Source organism: Telopea speciosissima, chromosome 1, assembly GCF_018873765.1.
Source record: "Telopea speciosissima isolate NSW1024214 ecotype Mountain lineage chromosome 1, Tspe_v1, whole genome shotgun sequence".
In the NCBI taxonomy this organism is placed as follows: Eukaryota; Viridiplantae; Streptophyta; class Magnoliopsida; order Proteales; family Proteaceae; genus Telopea; species Telopea speciosissima.
Window position 1 is genome coordinate 32,858,513 of NC_057916.1, and position 17,076 is coordinate 32,875,588.

Consider the following 17,076-nt stretch of genomic DNA (forward strand, 5'->3'; position numbering starts at 1 on the left):
AAACTAGATATCCTTGAGAAACCGTAAATCCTTGATTGAGAACTGAGAAGTGAACAAGATCCTACGATAGTAGTGTAACAATACCTAAGTACCTCGCTCTGATACCATGTAAGAATAAAAGGAAAAAGAAGAAAAGAGGAGAAGAGAGAAGAAGAATAATGTGGCTGCACACCTTGGGGAGTACAATCGTTAAATTAGAACTCCCCACATCAATTCAATATATAATAGATAACAAGGGCAACAAGAACAAGACAACCAAAAGCCCCAAAATACCCTTCTCGGTATTAGCGCTAGAGCTAATCCCAAGATTACATGTCTTGTAACACTTAGCATTAGAAAATTTTGTATGCATGTACCAATGTCTATAAGACAAAAAAAAAAGTCAGCTCTTGGGATTAGACCACCAAAAATTAAGCAGCCATATTTGTTGATTTATGTTAAGCAATGACAGATAATAAGGTACACTGAAACAACATATATAAATATAAAAATAAATAAATGGACAAATATGCAGGAGGAATTTTAAGAACAAAAAATGAATAATAAAATTATAATGGAACTAGAACTTTATCATTTGGTAATAGAAAAGAATGTCACTACATACTCTGAACAACCTTCATTTATGGTTGCAATACTTTTGATGCAACCCAAGAGTGCTAGATTGTTTATGGATTTAAGTAAATCAGCGAGACACAATAATCAAGCTCTAAACTTGCCAAGTGGATCACAGTTTGGTCCTTGAAGTCCATACTTCATCTGACACTTAATAATTGAATAATCACCTACTGCATTTGTTACTTATCTCATTACATAAATATTACGTCAAAATTTTCCAATAACAAGAACTGTTTGTATCATCTTCAGAAAGACATCATAGTTCATGAATATGTTTTAAGTTTTTTAAATTAATAGCTCATAATGAAAGTAGAAGAGCTTGGTACTTAGGATCAGGTTGCAAGGTCCGTCAAACTTCAACTCAGGAAGTCTAACCTACAATATGTTCAAAAAGGGAAAAAAGAAAAAGAAACATGATATCAAGCATAGACTGCTACTATGCATGAGTAATCATTTTAGATTTTTCAAGGAAAACAGCATGTACTCTCACCTTCAAATTGTCTCCAAAAGGAGTATACATGTAATGCTGCACTTTGGATCCACCGACATTGTAATGTCACAAAATTTCTGGAAGGAAGATATCTTGTCAATATAAAAGAGAAACACTAATTGTCCAGCGGAAGTCAAGAACCAAAATTGCAGTCCAATTTTTGAAAGAACTCTCGTCTAAGTTAAATAGCTGCTAAAATCTTTAAAGCTTAAGCATACCATCCAGTAACAATTTTATCAGAAGTTCATGAACCTACAGCATTTTAAAAGTTCATTACAGTGTTCAAAATAAATATTAGGGGGAATTGCCTAGATCTACTACATAGTAAAAAGAATTACAAAACTGACAGGTATAAATTATGTTTTACAATCACAAGCTACAATGTTAAAAAAATTTACCAAATCCCCATGTGGGTAAAAAAGCTAAACAAACTACCCAAAATACCCCTAACACATCCTTCTCCCCGCTCTTTTTTTTTTTTTTTTAATATCATCTTCTTCTTCCTCGACGGGGACACCACTCCCTCCTAGTTTCCACGAAATTTTAGAGGAAAAGAAAAGAAGATATTTACCAATGCACAATCTATCAAACAAGAATTTTAAGGGAAAAGAAAAGAAGAAGAAGAAGATAAGACACAGAGAACAAACAAAGTGAAATTTCTAAAGAGGGCTCATACACCTGGTTTCCATGAAATCTCAGTCAAATCCAAAAAAATCCATTCATCCATGGGACCTCTCTCTCTCTTTTGTATGTGCGGCTTTCTCTCAAAGAAGTAAACAAAATAACTTTTTTAATGAATTTGCTAAAATGGAGGAAGAAGAAGGGATAGCCTGAGAAATTATCCATTTTCTCCCACTCCGTAACGCCTAAAAGCCCAATGTTGTCCAATCACAGTTCTCTTGTTCACACTTCGCAGAACTACTCTCTTACATAATTTCACCAATGCCCTCTTTGTTTCATTTGGAAATTTATTGTAAATTTTGTGGTAATTTTTTTATCAGGAAACAGAGGAGATGACTGCAGATGTTCTTGATGGAGGGAGTTATGTGCCTTCTCCAAGAGAGGTGGATTAGCATGAAACAGAACCCTTCCAACAATTCATGCTCGACATGCATTTTAGTGGTGCTTTGACTAATCACTATGAAAACCTCCGTTAGAGCAGGTTCACCCCCATACATCCATTGAAGACTAGGGTCAGCTTTTGACTCTCCTTCAAGTTCCTCTGGTGGTTGGGTGATCAAGGTAGTGAAGTCATTGCAGGGGAGCATGGTGGGGCGGGGGGGCGGGTTTGCAGGGAAAGGAGGGGGTGGATGGTGGTGCTGGGCAGCTTTGTTAGGGAGGTAGGATTGGTGTTCATTCATCCGAGGAAGAAAGAAGGGGAGAGAACGATATTGGGGGTATTTTAGGTTCTTTCTTAGACTGATTTTACTATTAAGGGGATTTGGTAAATCTTTTCAACATTGTAACTTGTTATTGTAAAACATAATTTATACCTACTAATTTTGTAAAACTTTTTTCTAGTTAGTAGATCTAGGCAATTCTCCCTAAATATTATGATAATGATAGGTTTAAGTCTGATAGCCTAAACCAGTAAAAAGTCTCTACTTGGATCCATGTAGCCCGACCCCATTAAATTGGGATAAGGCTGAGCATAAACCGGCAAAATTTTAAATTATAATGAGGGTAGAAATTTTTCTGGTAATGATACAAGCAAACACCGCCAGCCTTTGCTGCCGTCCCCAAGCCCAGATAAAGGAGGAGGGTTGGTGCGTCAGGACGGCTGCTGACACCGAAAAAACCCTAGCCTTGGTGTGTCAGGTCAGCAGCTGGCAGCGGAAAAAACCCTAGCCAAACTCTTTTACATGGATTCTACAACTTATATTATCAACATTATGTTAGAGCGTTTCCAGCTAGAATAAGGGACGCACTACACTATGACCCAAGTGTAGAGAAAAGTGAGCAAAGGTTAGCTAGGGTGTCCCCTATAAGCAATGCACCACGTCGACGCCCAGATGCGGTGACAAGTAAGCAAGGGTTCACGCACCATGGACAAGTGCAGGTAAAGAAACTAGTCCAAAAACATAGGATTAGATTAGCATCTTGGAACCTTGGATCTTTAAAAGGTAAGAGTCTAGAATTGATAGATGTTATGAGGAGAAGAAGGATTAACATGGTTATACTCAAGAAGGCTAGATGGAAGGGTAAAAAAGCTAAGGAATTGGAAGACTTTAAGCTTTGGTATTCGGGAGATAAAAGTAATAGAAGTGGAGTTGGCATAGTAGTTGATAAAGATTTAAAGAATGACGTGGTGGATGTTAAAAGATTTGAAGAAAGCTTCTCCCTCCCCTCTCTGGAAGAAAGCTTCCTCGGCCAGAAAGCCAGTATCAAGTGGCTTGAGCTTGGGGACTCCAACTTTGCTTTCTTCCACCGCTCTCTGAAAGCCAGATTGAACTTCAACTCCATCACCCTGCTCACCGCTAGGGACGGTTCCCCTCTGACCACATTAAGGCTGAGGCGGCCTCCTTCTTCTCTTCCCTCTTCAATCCCCCTCTCCCCCCTTCCTCCCCCATCCCTCCTGGGCTCATCAATAAATTTGTCCCCTCTTCCATGTCCAACCTTCTCCTTGCCATCCCCTCTGATGATGAGATTACCAAGGCCATCTTGTCCCACAAGTCCAATAAGGCCCCTGGCCCTGACGGATTCAGCATGGGGTTCTTCCTTGCCTACTAGGATCACATCAAGGGCGACCTCATCAAAGCCATCCGAAGCTTTTTCTTAAACCCCAACCAGCTTACCCAGGTCAATCAGACTTTCCTTTGCCTCATCCCCAAAAAAGACAGACATCCTCTCTCTCTAATTTCAGACCTATCTCCCTCTGCAACCTTCTCTACAAGTTCACTGCCAAAATTCTGGCCAACAGAATCCAGTTTGTCATTCCCTCCTTAGTCAGCCCCAATCAATCAGCTTTCATCTCTGGCAGGAGCATCGCGGATAACATTATCCTTTGCTCTAAAATTGTTCGTGGCTTTGACTGCAAATCCCATTCCCCAACTGCCCTTATGAAAATTGATCTCCACAAAGCTTTTGACTCCCTCAGATGGGACTTCATCTGCAATGTGCTCTCTCTGATGGGCTTTCCCCCTCCTTTCATCCGTTGGATCTTTGCTTGCATCTCCACCCCTTCCTTCTCGGTTATCGTCAACAGATCCCCCGCTGGTTTCTTCCACTCTAAAGCTGGGATTCGTCAGGGATGCCCTCTCTCCCCCTTCCTCTTCTCCCTAGCCTTGGAAGTCCTCTCTAGGAGCATCCAAGCCAAAACTGATCTCCACCTTATCTCCCCCCTCCCCAAGTGCAAGCAGCTCAACTTAACTCACCTGACCTTTGCGGATGATCTCATGATCTTCTCCAAAGCCTCCCCCTCCTCCATCTCTGCCATCATGGCCTCCCTTAACCTCTTCGAGAGCCTTCCTGGCCTCCGCATTAATCTCCTTAAATCCAAACTCTTCCTCTCTGGTGTTTTGGATCTTGAGAAGAATGCTCTCCTCCATCTCATTGGCTTCTCCCTGGGTTCCCTCCTAGTGAAATATCTGGGCCTCCCTCTTATCCCTGCTAGGCTCTCCAGACACCATTGCTCCCCCATGCTTGACATTATTCGCAAGCGTCCTCAACTCTGGAAAGGCAGACTTCTCTCCTATGCGGGAAGGCTCGAATGCATAAGATCCGTGCTCCAATCTTCTTACATTTATTGGTGCGGTATCTTTGTCATTCCTAAAGCCACCATCAAAGCTATGGAGTCCATTTTTGCTGCCTTCCTCTGGAAAGGGAAGGAGTCCTCCAAGTTCCTCCACCCGATCAGCTGGAAATCCATCTGCCTTCCCAAATCTGAAGACGGTCTTGGCATTCACCGCATCCGCGATTCCAACACTGTCGGAGTTTTGAAGCTTATCTGGAAAATCTCTTCCAAGCATAACTCCATTTGGGTTCAGTGGGTCTACTCCCACCTCCTCAAAAACGATTCAATCTGGACCGTCCCCACCCCTAAAGATTGCTCCTGGATCTGGCGGAAAATTCTTCTCCTCCACCCTCTGGCTCTCTCTGCCACTTCCTCTGCCATTTCTGATGGGTCCTCCACTTCCTTGTGGCTCGACCCTTGGCATCCTATTGGAGTTCTCTATAACTTCTTTGGCCCTAGGGTAATATACTCTTCCAGGATTCCAAAATCTGCCCCCCTTTCTTCCATCATCTCCAATGGTAATTGGTCCCCCCTCCCCCCTTGGTCTTGCGGACAAGGTCTGTTGGCTTCCCTCCAACAATGGCCTTTTTAGCTTCAAATCTGCCTGAAACCTTGTTAAACCTCGTGCTCCCCCGGTCCTTTGGCACAAGCTAGTCTGGTTTAAAGGTCACATCCCCCGCCATAGCTTCCTTGTTTGGAGAACCCTAAACCAATGCCTCCCGACCCAAGCCTTCCTTGCCCACCGAAGAATCCCCGCCCCAACCTCTTGCATTCTCTGTTGGAATGGCTCTGAAGATATTGACCACCTCTTTTTCGCCTGCACCTTTTCTTCCACCATCTGGAAAAAAGCCCTGTCGTTCATCTGGCCTCGCTGCAGGAGCATTCTTCCTTTCGCTCGAGAGTGGTCTTGGATGGCCTTGACCTTCCCTGGATGTACCTCCTCTGACACCATTGACAAGCTAGTGCTCGGCGCTACTATCTATCACATTTGGATGGAGAGGAACCTTAGGAGATGGACTTCGAAATCTCGTTCTTTTGACTTGATTTGGAAAGCCATCTCTTGGGATGTATCCTCTAAGCTTAGTCTTTTGCCTCACAAGGCCTTTAGAGATACCCCAAGGAACAGGCACATTGTTGTATCCTGGGGTCTAGATAGAGCTTTGTTACGCCCTAGCACTTCCCCTTAGCAGGGCTCGGGGCTCCCCCCCCTCTTCTCCCTCTCGCCCTTCTCGGGCTTCAGTAATATATTTTTTTTTAACCACCAAAAAAAAAAAAAAAGATTTCAAGAAAGGATTGTATCTGTCAAGCTTGTGTTGGAGAAAGAGGTCATCAATATAATTAGTACTTACGCACCTTAAGTAGGATTGGATGAAAGTATTAAGTTACAATTTAGGGAACACACTGATGGTCAGTGCAAGGTTTTAGTCAAGGAGAAAAGATTAGTATAGGGGTTGATCTGAATGGACATGTTGGGAAAGATCATTGAGGTTATGAAGCCATGAAGGTGTACATGGAGGATATGGTTTTTGAGAGGGGAATGAGGAGGGGATCTCAGTCTTAGATTTTGATGTGGCTTATGGTCTATCAATTGTAAACACTTACCTTGAAAAGAGAAAGGAGCACTTAATTACCTTCAAAGTGGACGTCATAGTAGCCAAACAGATTTCTTCCTAACGAGAAGGTCTAATAGATTGTCATGTACAAACTGTAAGCTTATACCTAGGGAGTGTCTAACCATACAACATAGATTAGTGGTCATGGATATGTGCCTCACTATGTAGAATCGTAAGAAAAGTAAGCTTATTTTCCCTAAAAGAAGGTAGTGGTCCTTAAAAGGAGATACTTTGAAATCATTTACTGATAAAGTGGACAAACAAGGAAAGTGGGACTATAACATCCCGAACCTAGACAGGGTTCTAGGCACTGCTCTCGCAAGCAACAACCTAGAAGGTCACAAATAAACATGTAAAGTAGTAGCAAAAATCCCAGTATTGCATACAACACAGCGGAAGCATAAAGGTTAAGTTACATTTTAAGAGTCAATTTATGCACTGATGGCAAATAGCTACATTTATGCATATACAAAAGTTTAAATCAAACATACCAATGTGTTATTTACAATTCAAAAAGTCAACTGTTCTTAACATCACGAAATGTCTTTTGGGCCCTACGCCCTAACCTTTGGTTCTCAACTCACATACACTAGAGTTGTACAAGACTCCTCACCAGTGTCCTTATCTGAAAATTTTCATCATATATAGGGTGAGCTAACGCCCCAATAAGGTATACATGAATCTATACACACAAGCATCCAAAGATACAATAATTGATACAAAGACATAAATGACCAACCATAGAAATTCATTATTTAATTAATTAGGTCAGGTCTTAGCCAATTAGTGAACTATCATAGTGCACAATCTGTTGAGGGTAGGCATGGCCATGTTTAACAGAGGCCTTTGGAGGCAATAGTACGGAGGAGTGATTTGATTCAGATTGAAGGAACTAAAAGAGCCAGGAACAGACCTAAAATGACCTTAGGAGAGGAAAGACATGCATGGCTTAGGCCTTGTATAAGTATGACCTCAAATAGAGCTGATCGGTGGGCAAGGATCCATGTAGCTGACCCCATTTAATTGGGATAAGGCTGAGTTGTTGTTGTTTTTGTTGTTGTTGTATAGAAAAATAAATCTCTTTGGGATCGGCAACAGAAATGCATCAAGTATAATGTACCACAAAGCTACACTTTTTTTCCCCTTTGGTAAAGTAAGAGAGCAATAAAATTCAAGGGGAGCCCCAACTTCAATGAGAAGAAAGGAAAAAGAGCAGAGATAGGGAGTAAAGAAAAAACAGGGAAGACAACTGCCATCACAATGTTTAAGTAGGTGATATTAACACAACCTGAGAACAAATTAAAAGGTTATATTGACGTTAAGGGTGATAAAACTTCCATTAATTTTCACTCTTTCCAAATAGATTAGGCCTTCCATTAATGATCAACAAAGGTAACTGGTAAAGCCAACAAAGCCCCTGGCCCGGATGGCTTTAGTATGGGCTTCTTTCTCAGTTGCTGGGATTCAATCAAAGGAGAGCTCTTCAAAGCATCCGTAGTTTTTTCTTCAAACCCAGTCAACTTGCCCAGATCAATCAAACCTTCCTCTGTCTCATTCCCAAGCTGGATGGTGCCTCCTCCTTGTCTGATTTCAAACCCATCTCGTTGTGCAACCTCCTCTACAAATTCATCGCAAAGATCCTCGCTAACAGGATCAAGCGAGTCATCCCTGATCTGGTCAGGCCTAATCAATCCGCCTTCATCTCGGGCCGCAGCATCGTGGACAACATCATCCTCTGCTCTGAGATAGTTCGCGGATTTGATCGTAAATCCCACTCCCCTGCTGCTCTCATGAAGATTGATTTGCACAAAGCTTTTGATTCGATCCGTTGGGACTTCATCTACAACATGCTCACCCAAATGGGTTTTCCTAATGCATTTGTGCGCTGGATTCATGCCTGCGTCTCCTCTCCCTCCTACTCTGTTCTGGTTAATGGCTCCCCTGTCAGGTACTTCAAGTCTTCGGTTGGTATCCGCCAAGGATGTCCCCTTTCCCCCTTCCTCTTCTCCCTTGGCCTTGAAGTCCTCTCTAGGAGCCTTCAATCCAAAACTGATCTCCATCTCATCTCCCCCATCCCCAAATGCAAGCACATCAACCTTACCCACCTAGCCTTCGCTGACGATTTGATGATTTTCTCGAAGGCTTCACCCTCCTCTATAGCTGCCATCATGTCCTCCCTCCATCTTTTTTAAGACCTCTCTGGGGCTCCGTATCAACCTCCTTAAATCCAAACTTTTCCTTGCTGGGATCCCTGAGTCTGACAAAGACACCCTTCTCCGTCTCACTGGCTTCTCTCTCGGCTCCCTTCCTGTCAAGTATCTGGGTCTGCCTCTCATCCCCGCCAGGCTTTCCAGCCATCATTGCACCCCCATGCTTGATAATATCCGCAAGCGCCTTCAGCTCTGGAAAGGCAGACTTCTCTCCTATGCGAGCAGGCTTGAATGTATCAGATCGGTCCTCCAATCTTCTTACATTTATTGGTGTGGCATCTTCGCCATCCCTAAAGCCACCATCAAAGCTATTGAGGGTCTCTTTTGTGCTTTCCTTTGGAAAGGGAAAGAAACCTCAAAATTCTTGCACCCAATCAGCTGGAAAGCCGTCGGTCTTCCAAAGGCAGAAGGAGGCCTCGGCATTCGCCGCATTCAGGACTCCAACATTGCGGGAATCCTCAAGCTCATCTGGAAAATCTCTTCCAAGCACGACTCCATTTGGGTCAAATGGGCTACTCCCATCGTCTTAAGAAAGATTCCATTTGGACTGCTCCTCTTCGTCCAGATGCGTCTTGGGTTTGGCGCAAGATTCTCCTTCTCCGACCTCTTGCCCTTACAGCCACCTCCTCCGCCATTGTCAATGGCTCCTCTACCTCTCTTTGGCTAGACCCCTGGCATCCCTTACGCATCCTTTACAATGTCTTTGGTCCTAGAGCCGTCTACTCTTCGGGCATTCCCAAATCTGCCCCTCTGTCCCTCATCATATCACTTGGTTCCTGGTCCCCTCCCTCTCCCCTTCCCCCTATCCTATCCCAGATTTGGCCTACCCTCCCCCCCCCCCCCCCATTAACCTTGCCAATCCTACCCTTAGGGATAAGGCTATTTCGCTCCCATTCCCCTCTGGTTGTTTTACCACTAGATCAGCTTGGAACCTAGTCCGCAACCCTTCCGGCCCCGTCCCCTGGCACAACCTAATCTGGTTCAAAGGATCCATCCCCCGTCATAGCCTTACAGCCTGGAGATCGCTTCATCTTTACCTTCCTACCCAAGCCTTTCTCCTGCACCGTCACATCCCTGTCCATCCCTCTTGCATCCTTTGCTGGAACGGTTTTGAGGACACAGCTCATCTCTTCTTTGCTTGCCCCTTTTCTTCTACCATCTGGAACAAAGCCCTCCCCTCCATCTGGCACCGAAGCAGAAGGCTCCTTCCATTTGATCGCGAATGCATCTGGTTGACCAAAGCCTGTAAAGGCAGCACCATATGTGACAGTATTGGCAAACTTGTTTTTGGCTCTGTTGTCTATCAGATTTGGATGGAGAGGAATCTTAGGAGATGGACTTCCAAATCTAGATCTTTCGACTTCATTTGGAAAAACATCTCCTTAGAAGTTTCTTCTAAGATCAGCACCATCCCTCACCGCTCCTTCATGGATACCCCAAGGAACAGGCACATTGTTGTTACCTGGGGTCTGGATAGCAATTTGTTACAGTCCCCTTCTAGTTTAAGGAGGACTTTACTCCCCCCCCCCCCCTGTTTCCCCTTGTACATTCCCTCCCCCTTCTCCCCCTTCTTCTTCTTCCAGCCCCTTCCTGGGGCTTGGTAATATATACTTATTCACCAAAAAAAAAAAATTATCAAAGCAAACTAGGGAATAATGTAGAAAAGGTTCAGCTAAGAAACACTCTACAGTAGGATCGATAATAAATGCAGCAGATCATCAATAAGGGTAGCAAATCAGAATTAGAAACAAAGGCAGATTTAGAAGGTTAGGGATTCAAACCAAACCAGCCGTGGGAATGCAACCAAACTTGGATCGATTGAAGCTTTTATGGAGGGATAGCACTGCTGAAAGTTTCACTCAATTCTGATGATGGAGTTGGGAGATATGGGGATAGCACCAAAATAGAAGGGTAGGTTCTGCAGATCAAACCAGCCAGCAGACTGGGCTGGAATTGGGATCGAGTGGGCCTCTTGTGTGGTTGATTCAACCCTCCAAAGTTCTATTGGATCAGGGCTCAGGCTTCAGAGAAAAGCTAGTTCGATTGTTGCATGCAGCAGGACAGAAAACAGATCTGCAGAGGTGAGCATCAATTCTTCTTCTGGTGATGATTAGCAGCAGCAGTTGTTTGCTCACAATAGAAGTCACAGAACACAGCAGTAATATGGTTCGGTTGGGTGTAGAAGACAGTGAGAAGAAGAGGATAGGAAAATAGAAGGGAAATGATAAGGAGATTTGGCTCTCACCAGCCCTAAGGTTTCGGCTCTCTCAGTCAGGCCCTCTGCGGCTCTGCCCTTCATCCTCACAATTGGGACAATAAAACTTGCATAAGCAATCTTAACTCTTCATTCAAATCGTGGGGGGCTTCTAAAAGCCATTAAAAATATATGGAGGGCAAAGCTTGATCCTCAAGAAAGAAGAAAATAGAAACTTCACTAATTAACTTCAATCTCAAAAAATAGAAACTTTCCTAATTAACTTGACTGAAATAAAATAGTAACTAGGATTGACATGAAAATAAAAACCAGTAAATACTAATTGATTCTAAAGCCCTCAAATCTCTTCAACTGAATCATGTGGACCCCACTTTAGCTGACTTAATAGGTGCAGCCGAACTCCATAGTCTGTGGTCCCCACCCTTTAAGTTGTCTCCATCAGTTCAGTTTAAAAGACTTTAAGACATTGACAAAACTGCCCCCACGGTTTCTTCTAGTAATTATCTCACCAAGCCAAATTAAGGGACTGTGACACTGTTCACGTGAACAGTGTTTTGGCCTCTTCTTCAGGTTTTGATCTACATCAGATGTTCCTGGAGTGAAAAGAAGAACCAATTAAGGAATTTCATTATATCCCTTCTGAGATCTGGTACCTTGTATAGATAAATGAGGCGCAGATACAGTGCAGAATATATTCCTTTCCACTATTTACTCTTATTCAAACTAATACATACTCAGTTGTAAAGGGTTTTAATCCTATGAAGGACCTTTGAGTACAGGACATCCAAATTTTCTCAATAGGATGCAAAGAGTAGGTGTATTTATCTGTCAGTACTACAGAATTTGGTTTCTCCACGTGTATTCTTTCTCAACTGGAGAGGGGACTATTACAGTCCCTGTTCGCTACCATTTCACCTAAAAGCTCGAACTGTTAGGAAAGGGCAGTGCCAATGTATACATCAGCAGTCCACTCCACTTACTCTAGTGTGAAAAAATGGGAGCAAAAGCACTTGGCATTGCCCCCACAAACTGAATCATATGGGCCCATCAAGTAGGCCTTGGTGGGCCACTTTGTTCTGGAATCATTGCAATCGGTGAGACCTGATTTATTGATGTTGGGTTGGTCATTTCACAACCCTATGGGCATGGGCCCCACTTATAGATCCAAGGAATTAAGGCTTTATGGACATGGAGGCCATCTTGTGAAGGCAAGAGCAATTTAAGAATTTTGTAGTGGACAATTTTTAATTCTACAGTAATACATCCAATAGAAACCCTCAAGCCTCTCTCAGAAATTTATCCCTACAATTTCATAAAGATAATGTAAAGTTTTACCATACCTGGGACCCAGGCCAGCCCCTAGAATTTTATTGATAATCAAAAATAATAAAGAATACATGGGGGGGACATACCACCTTACCCCAACCCAAGGAGAAATCACACTCTTGGCCTCACCGCAACTCCTTACCCCTACAAAGGGAACAAAAGCAGAAGTGCTATTTCTTGAGAATCGGCAGACCAGCCTTGTCCTCCCGAAGAATACCCTGAAGCCTCCCGGAAGGGAGAAAACCCTGTTGGAAGATGTTAGACAACCCAGAGTCGCAAGCTAGGTTTGCCAACCAATCAGCCGCCTTGTTGCTTTCACGAAACGCAAAGGTCACGAAAGCCCGGGCTGAAGAAACCAAATCCAGCACCTCCCGGAACCAGTACCAACCCTTCCACAAGGTACACCTCTTTTGGTTAACCATTCTGACTGCGGACTCGGAGTCCGAATTAACCACCATGTCGAAAAGACCTATGTCCTGGCAAAGAGCCAAACCATCCCTCAATGCTCTTAGTTCAGCTATCGAATTAGTGCAGGCACCATAAAATTTTGAAAAGGCTGCCAGGACTACACCATTCGAGTCCCTGATGACCCCTCCACCCCCTCCATAGCCCAGATTGCCCCGACAAGCACCATCCACATTAAGCTTTACCGAAGCAAAGGGAGGACACCCATAAACTGGTAAAGGGCGCGTCAACTTGGGTGTTGGGGCCAAGAGCCCAAAACACTGTAGAATCAACCTGTCCCTTACCGACCCCAACCGGCCAACCTTGGAGGGTAGCTGAACCTCCTTCCCCTAGGCTTTAATACACTCAACTATTGATCCAGCAGTGCGGCACCTTTCCCCGTGCCTTCTAAAGTTTCTCTCCTTCCAGAGCTCCCAAACGATCAACGAAGGCAATATTCGTGTGGTATAAGCACTAAGGCTACCATACCTATTCATTAGCTTCTGCAGCTTTACAGATCATTGGGATAAATGAAGCAAACTGTAATAAGTCTAGGCATACACGCCTAACAAGGCACTAGATAATAGTCAAGTCATCCGCGTATCTTTCTGATAAATGTCAAAAATTGATATTATTCATTGGGTCAATTATAAACATATCAAGTTAAGACTAAAAGGGCATACCCAGTGCACAAGGCTCCCACCACTGCGGGGTCTGAGGAGGGTCATAATGTACGCAGCCTTACCCCTGCTTTTGCAGAGAACTGTTTCCAGACTCGAACCGTGACCTCTTGGTCATATAGTTGTCAAAGCGTCGACTAGGTGTCCAGGTGCCTTGGTCGCCTAGTTGGTGTCGACTTGATTTTTTACCCTCTCCATCACCTTGGGTCCCCTAGACGCCGTGACAACTATGTTGGTTACAATGGAGCAATCTTACTGTTGCATCAAGACCTGCCCTCTAAGATCCAAACACCATGATGACAATTATCTAATTAATGACACCCCATCCACTGCTGGATATTACACAGCCCCACGAAATCGTATTTAAATAATATCCAAACATCATGATGACAGAAGGTATTCAGAGACGAATACAAAAATATCAACCAATAAAAGAACCATTGGGTATGAATGTATGATTGTACGAAATTTGTGACACAGATATACAGGTCCCCATCCAATATGATTCGCTTGCCCAGGCCTACTGGTACAATAAGAAAATGAGGGAGCTAATCTGCTTGCTTGTGCAATACAATTCTCCAAACGCTAGACCTCAACAACAACAACTCAGCCTTATCCCAAATTAATGGGGTCGGCTACATGGATCCTTACCCTCCAATCAGCTCTATTTGGGGTCATACTTGACACAAGACCTAAGCTATGCATGTCTTTTCTCACCACTTCTCCTAAGGTCATATTAGATCTGCCTCTGGCTCTTTTAGTACCGAAGCCTTTTCTTGGTTTTTAGTTTACCCTCTAAAAATGTTGCTGCCTTTCACTATGATGGGTCATTATCTCAAGATAGAGCTTCGTATGAGGGTTCGGTTTGGAATGATGATGGTGTCCCTATCTTTTCTTTTGCAGGTGTTGTTGGCACTGATGTGTGTGTATTGAGCATGGAGATGCTCACGATTTATAGGGGTCTTCTTTTGTGTATTGAAAAGAATCTGTCCAAGCTCTTTATAAAAATGGATTCCAAGTTAGCCATCAATATTTTGACTAAGAAGATTGTTGGACCTTGGAAGGTGAACTCTTTGAGGAGCTCAATCCTGGTCCTTCTTGAGAAGCTTCGTTGGTATGGGTTTCAACATGTTTGAAGGGAGCAAAACCAAGCGGCGGATTATATAACTTCTTCGGTTTCAGGCTCTTTGGAAGTCATTTTTTACCCTCATGATTTCTCAGAGAAGCTGTTTAAGTTGCTAAGAATGATGTGGACATGTGTATTTACTTTAGATTGTAGTCCAGATCATCTGTTTTTGTTTTGTTGGCAGGGGATCCCTTGCTTTAGGGGTCTTCCTTGTTTCCTTGAGGACCTGTCTAAAGGAAGCTCGGTCGGCTGCCTTTCTTTGTATATTGATTTACCAAACAAAAAAAAAAAATCTCTCGTAAATACCAGAGCATCCAAAGGCCTCCGTTGAACAGGTCATGCCACCTCAAACAACTTTCTCATAGCTTATCATATTACTCCCAAATGAGCTCTAATATGATCATTCTTTACATTATCCTTCCTAGTTTTGCCACTCATCCATCTCAACATCTCCATCTCTGCTACACTGAGTTTATCTATATGATGCTTCTTAACTATCCAACATTCCGCACCATACATCATAGCCGGGCATATGACTGTCCTATAAATTTTGCTTTCAAGTTTTAAAGGAATACGTCGATCACACAACACTTCGGACACAACTGTCCACTTTATCCATCCTATTTTAATTCTCTATGAAATATCATCCTCTATATCACCTTCTTTATTTATGATTGAGCCTCGATACTTCAAATAATCACTTTGTGGAATCTCCCTCATCAATTTTCACCACCTCATTATCCATCCTAGTTGATACGGATAAAATATCTCCACCACTCACAATGTGACACGTGGATATATGAAATTGGAAACATGACCCAGAATCATCTTTCCCAATATAGAAACCTTCTATAAACCAGGCACCAAATATGGAAATCATACTCAAGGTAGGAAACTAAGGAACCCCGCACCACGGTGCCTGAAGAGATCTACTATAACAAGAATCCAGCTTCCTAGTAAGGGAAGGAATCCTCACACAGCCACGGAAATTAGAAGCTTTCCATAACCGGACTCTCCAAGCTTAACCCGTCTCCCAAAAGCTTGGGAAGACGACTTATCCAAGAGGGACTCTCATCACCGCCTCAGACTACCAGACACTCCAGTATAAATAAAGCCTCCCCCAGGGAGCAAGGTATGTTCAATAACCCAATTACTCTAGACTCTGGTAATCTTGCTTTGTTGATTCCTTCAAGTTGCCAGAAAGCTGACTTAGGTATCAGAAAGTCCTCGCCGGAGTCCGCTCCGGCCCTCTCACGGTGTTTTGTTCTTTGAGTTTCACAGATTCCTTAACCAGCGCAGCTCTTGTCAGCCAAGGGATAGTTTTCTGCAGCAAAACTAATGTAACTAAAGTTACACACCATATACTCAATCTTCGTTCTACTTATCTTAAAAACTTTTGACTCCAAGGTTAATCTCCATAACTCCAAATTGGCATTAATCCCAGCTTTTGTTTCATCCACCAAAACAAACGGTTGACCTTAAGATATTCTATTTAATTTAGTATTTACATTATATCAATTCTAGTGCAATATATAATGTCAAAACTTCCTTAAATTAAAGTTATTAAACGAACCAATTGATGAAGCCTTTATCCTAAGTTTTTATGTCAGCTACAAAACTCCTGTTTGCAATTCCACTCTATGATGATAAGCTTTGTTAGAGAATAGTTCACAAACCATTAGGCTTTAGATGTAAACACAATATGAATAAGTTTTGAACAAACTACACCAACTTGACCCCAAATATGGTGACTGCCTTAAAACACTTTTGAGCCTCGTCAGAGAAGCACTTGGAATCTTGGATCATGGGTCTGTGCTCTGAAAGCTGAAAATCAAGTAACCATCAGAAGGAGGGCATTTCTCCGGGTAAATTAGAACTGGAGACATAATTAAAAGTACACACATCCTATCTGTACTGAATATAAAACACTTCAAAAAATCCCGGAGAGAATATAACAGTAGCTCACATGCAAGTGAGCAACCATCCTCCGTGATTAAAAGAATTTAGGAATTAACGCTTTAACTCTGCACCAACTCATCCAGATTGAAACTAGCATCTAAAGCCATACCAACCATCCTTATTCGAATTGCAAGCAGAACCAGAAAAGTATTACCAAAGATTAAAGTCTCCCTAACTCGAAACGGCAACAATTAAACAATGCTGAAAATCTCCGTCTGTCCAACCTAAAATCAAATAGATAGAAGGAAAAATGGAAAAAGCAAATATGAAACCAAGCAAAGTAGTATAGGAAGAAAACCATGACCTCACCTCTTCGAAGTAGAAGAAGAAGAGAAAGTTCTGTTGAACCTCGAAATGCGAGGTGAAGTCCAAGAATTTAAGCATTGCAACTGATTGCTCATCTTTCCGAGAGTCTCTGTATGCCTGCGTGTTGTTGTTGGGTGGGGTGGTGTGGGGAGGCGGGCGGGGAGGGAGAATGAAGGATTCTGACTTCTTACAAAAAGGATAAAGAGAAAGTGACGTTCCATTTCCAGTGCAATGAGGTGGAAATTAGAAAAAATAGAGCCAAAATCTTCTCTGACTTTCATGTCACAGGGTCCAAGTCTGTGCTGTCTGCCATTAGGTATCAGGGTCTCACACGTTGTACATGCGGATCCAAACCCTTT

At 42.9% G+C, this 17,076-nt stretch overlaps 1 protein-coding gene across 5 annotated transcripts in view; it reads right to left on the reverse strand.

Moving 5' to 3' along the window:
• LOC122669976 (putative ion channel POLLUX-like 2) overlaps positions 1-16,865 on the reverse strand; it is a 162,851-nt gene extending 145,986 nt beyond the window's left edge. For all 5 annotated transcript variants that reach the window (XM_043866924.1, XM_043866918.1, XM_043866909.1 and 2 more), the window contains exons 1-2: positions 16,721-16,865; positions 1,106-1,182 (exon numbers count right to left, since the gene is read on the reverse strand). In XM_043866924.1, the coding sequence (XP_043722859.1) occupies positions 1,106-1,182; positions 16,721-16,812 (169 nt within the window). In that variant the 5' untranslated portion in view covers positions 16,813-16,865. The remainder of the gene's footprint in view (positions 1-1,105; positions 1,183-16,720) is intronic.
• Between the last annotated feature and the right edge of the window lie 211 nt (positions 16,866-17,076).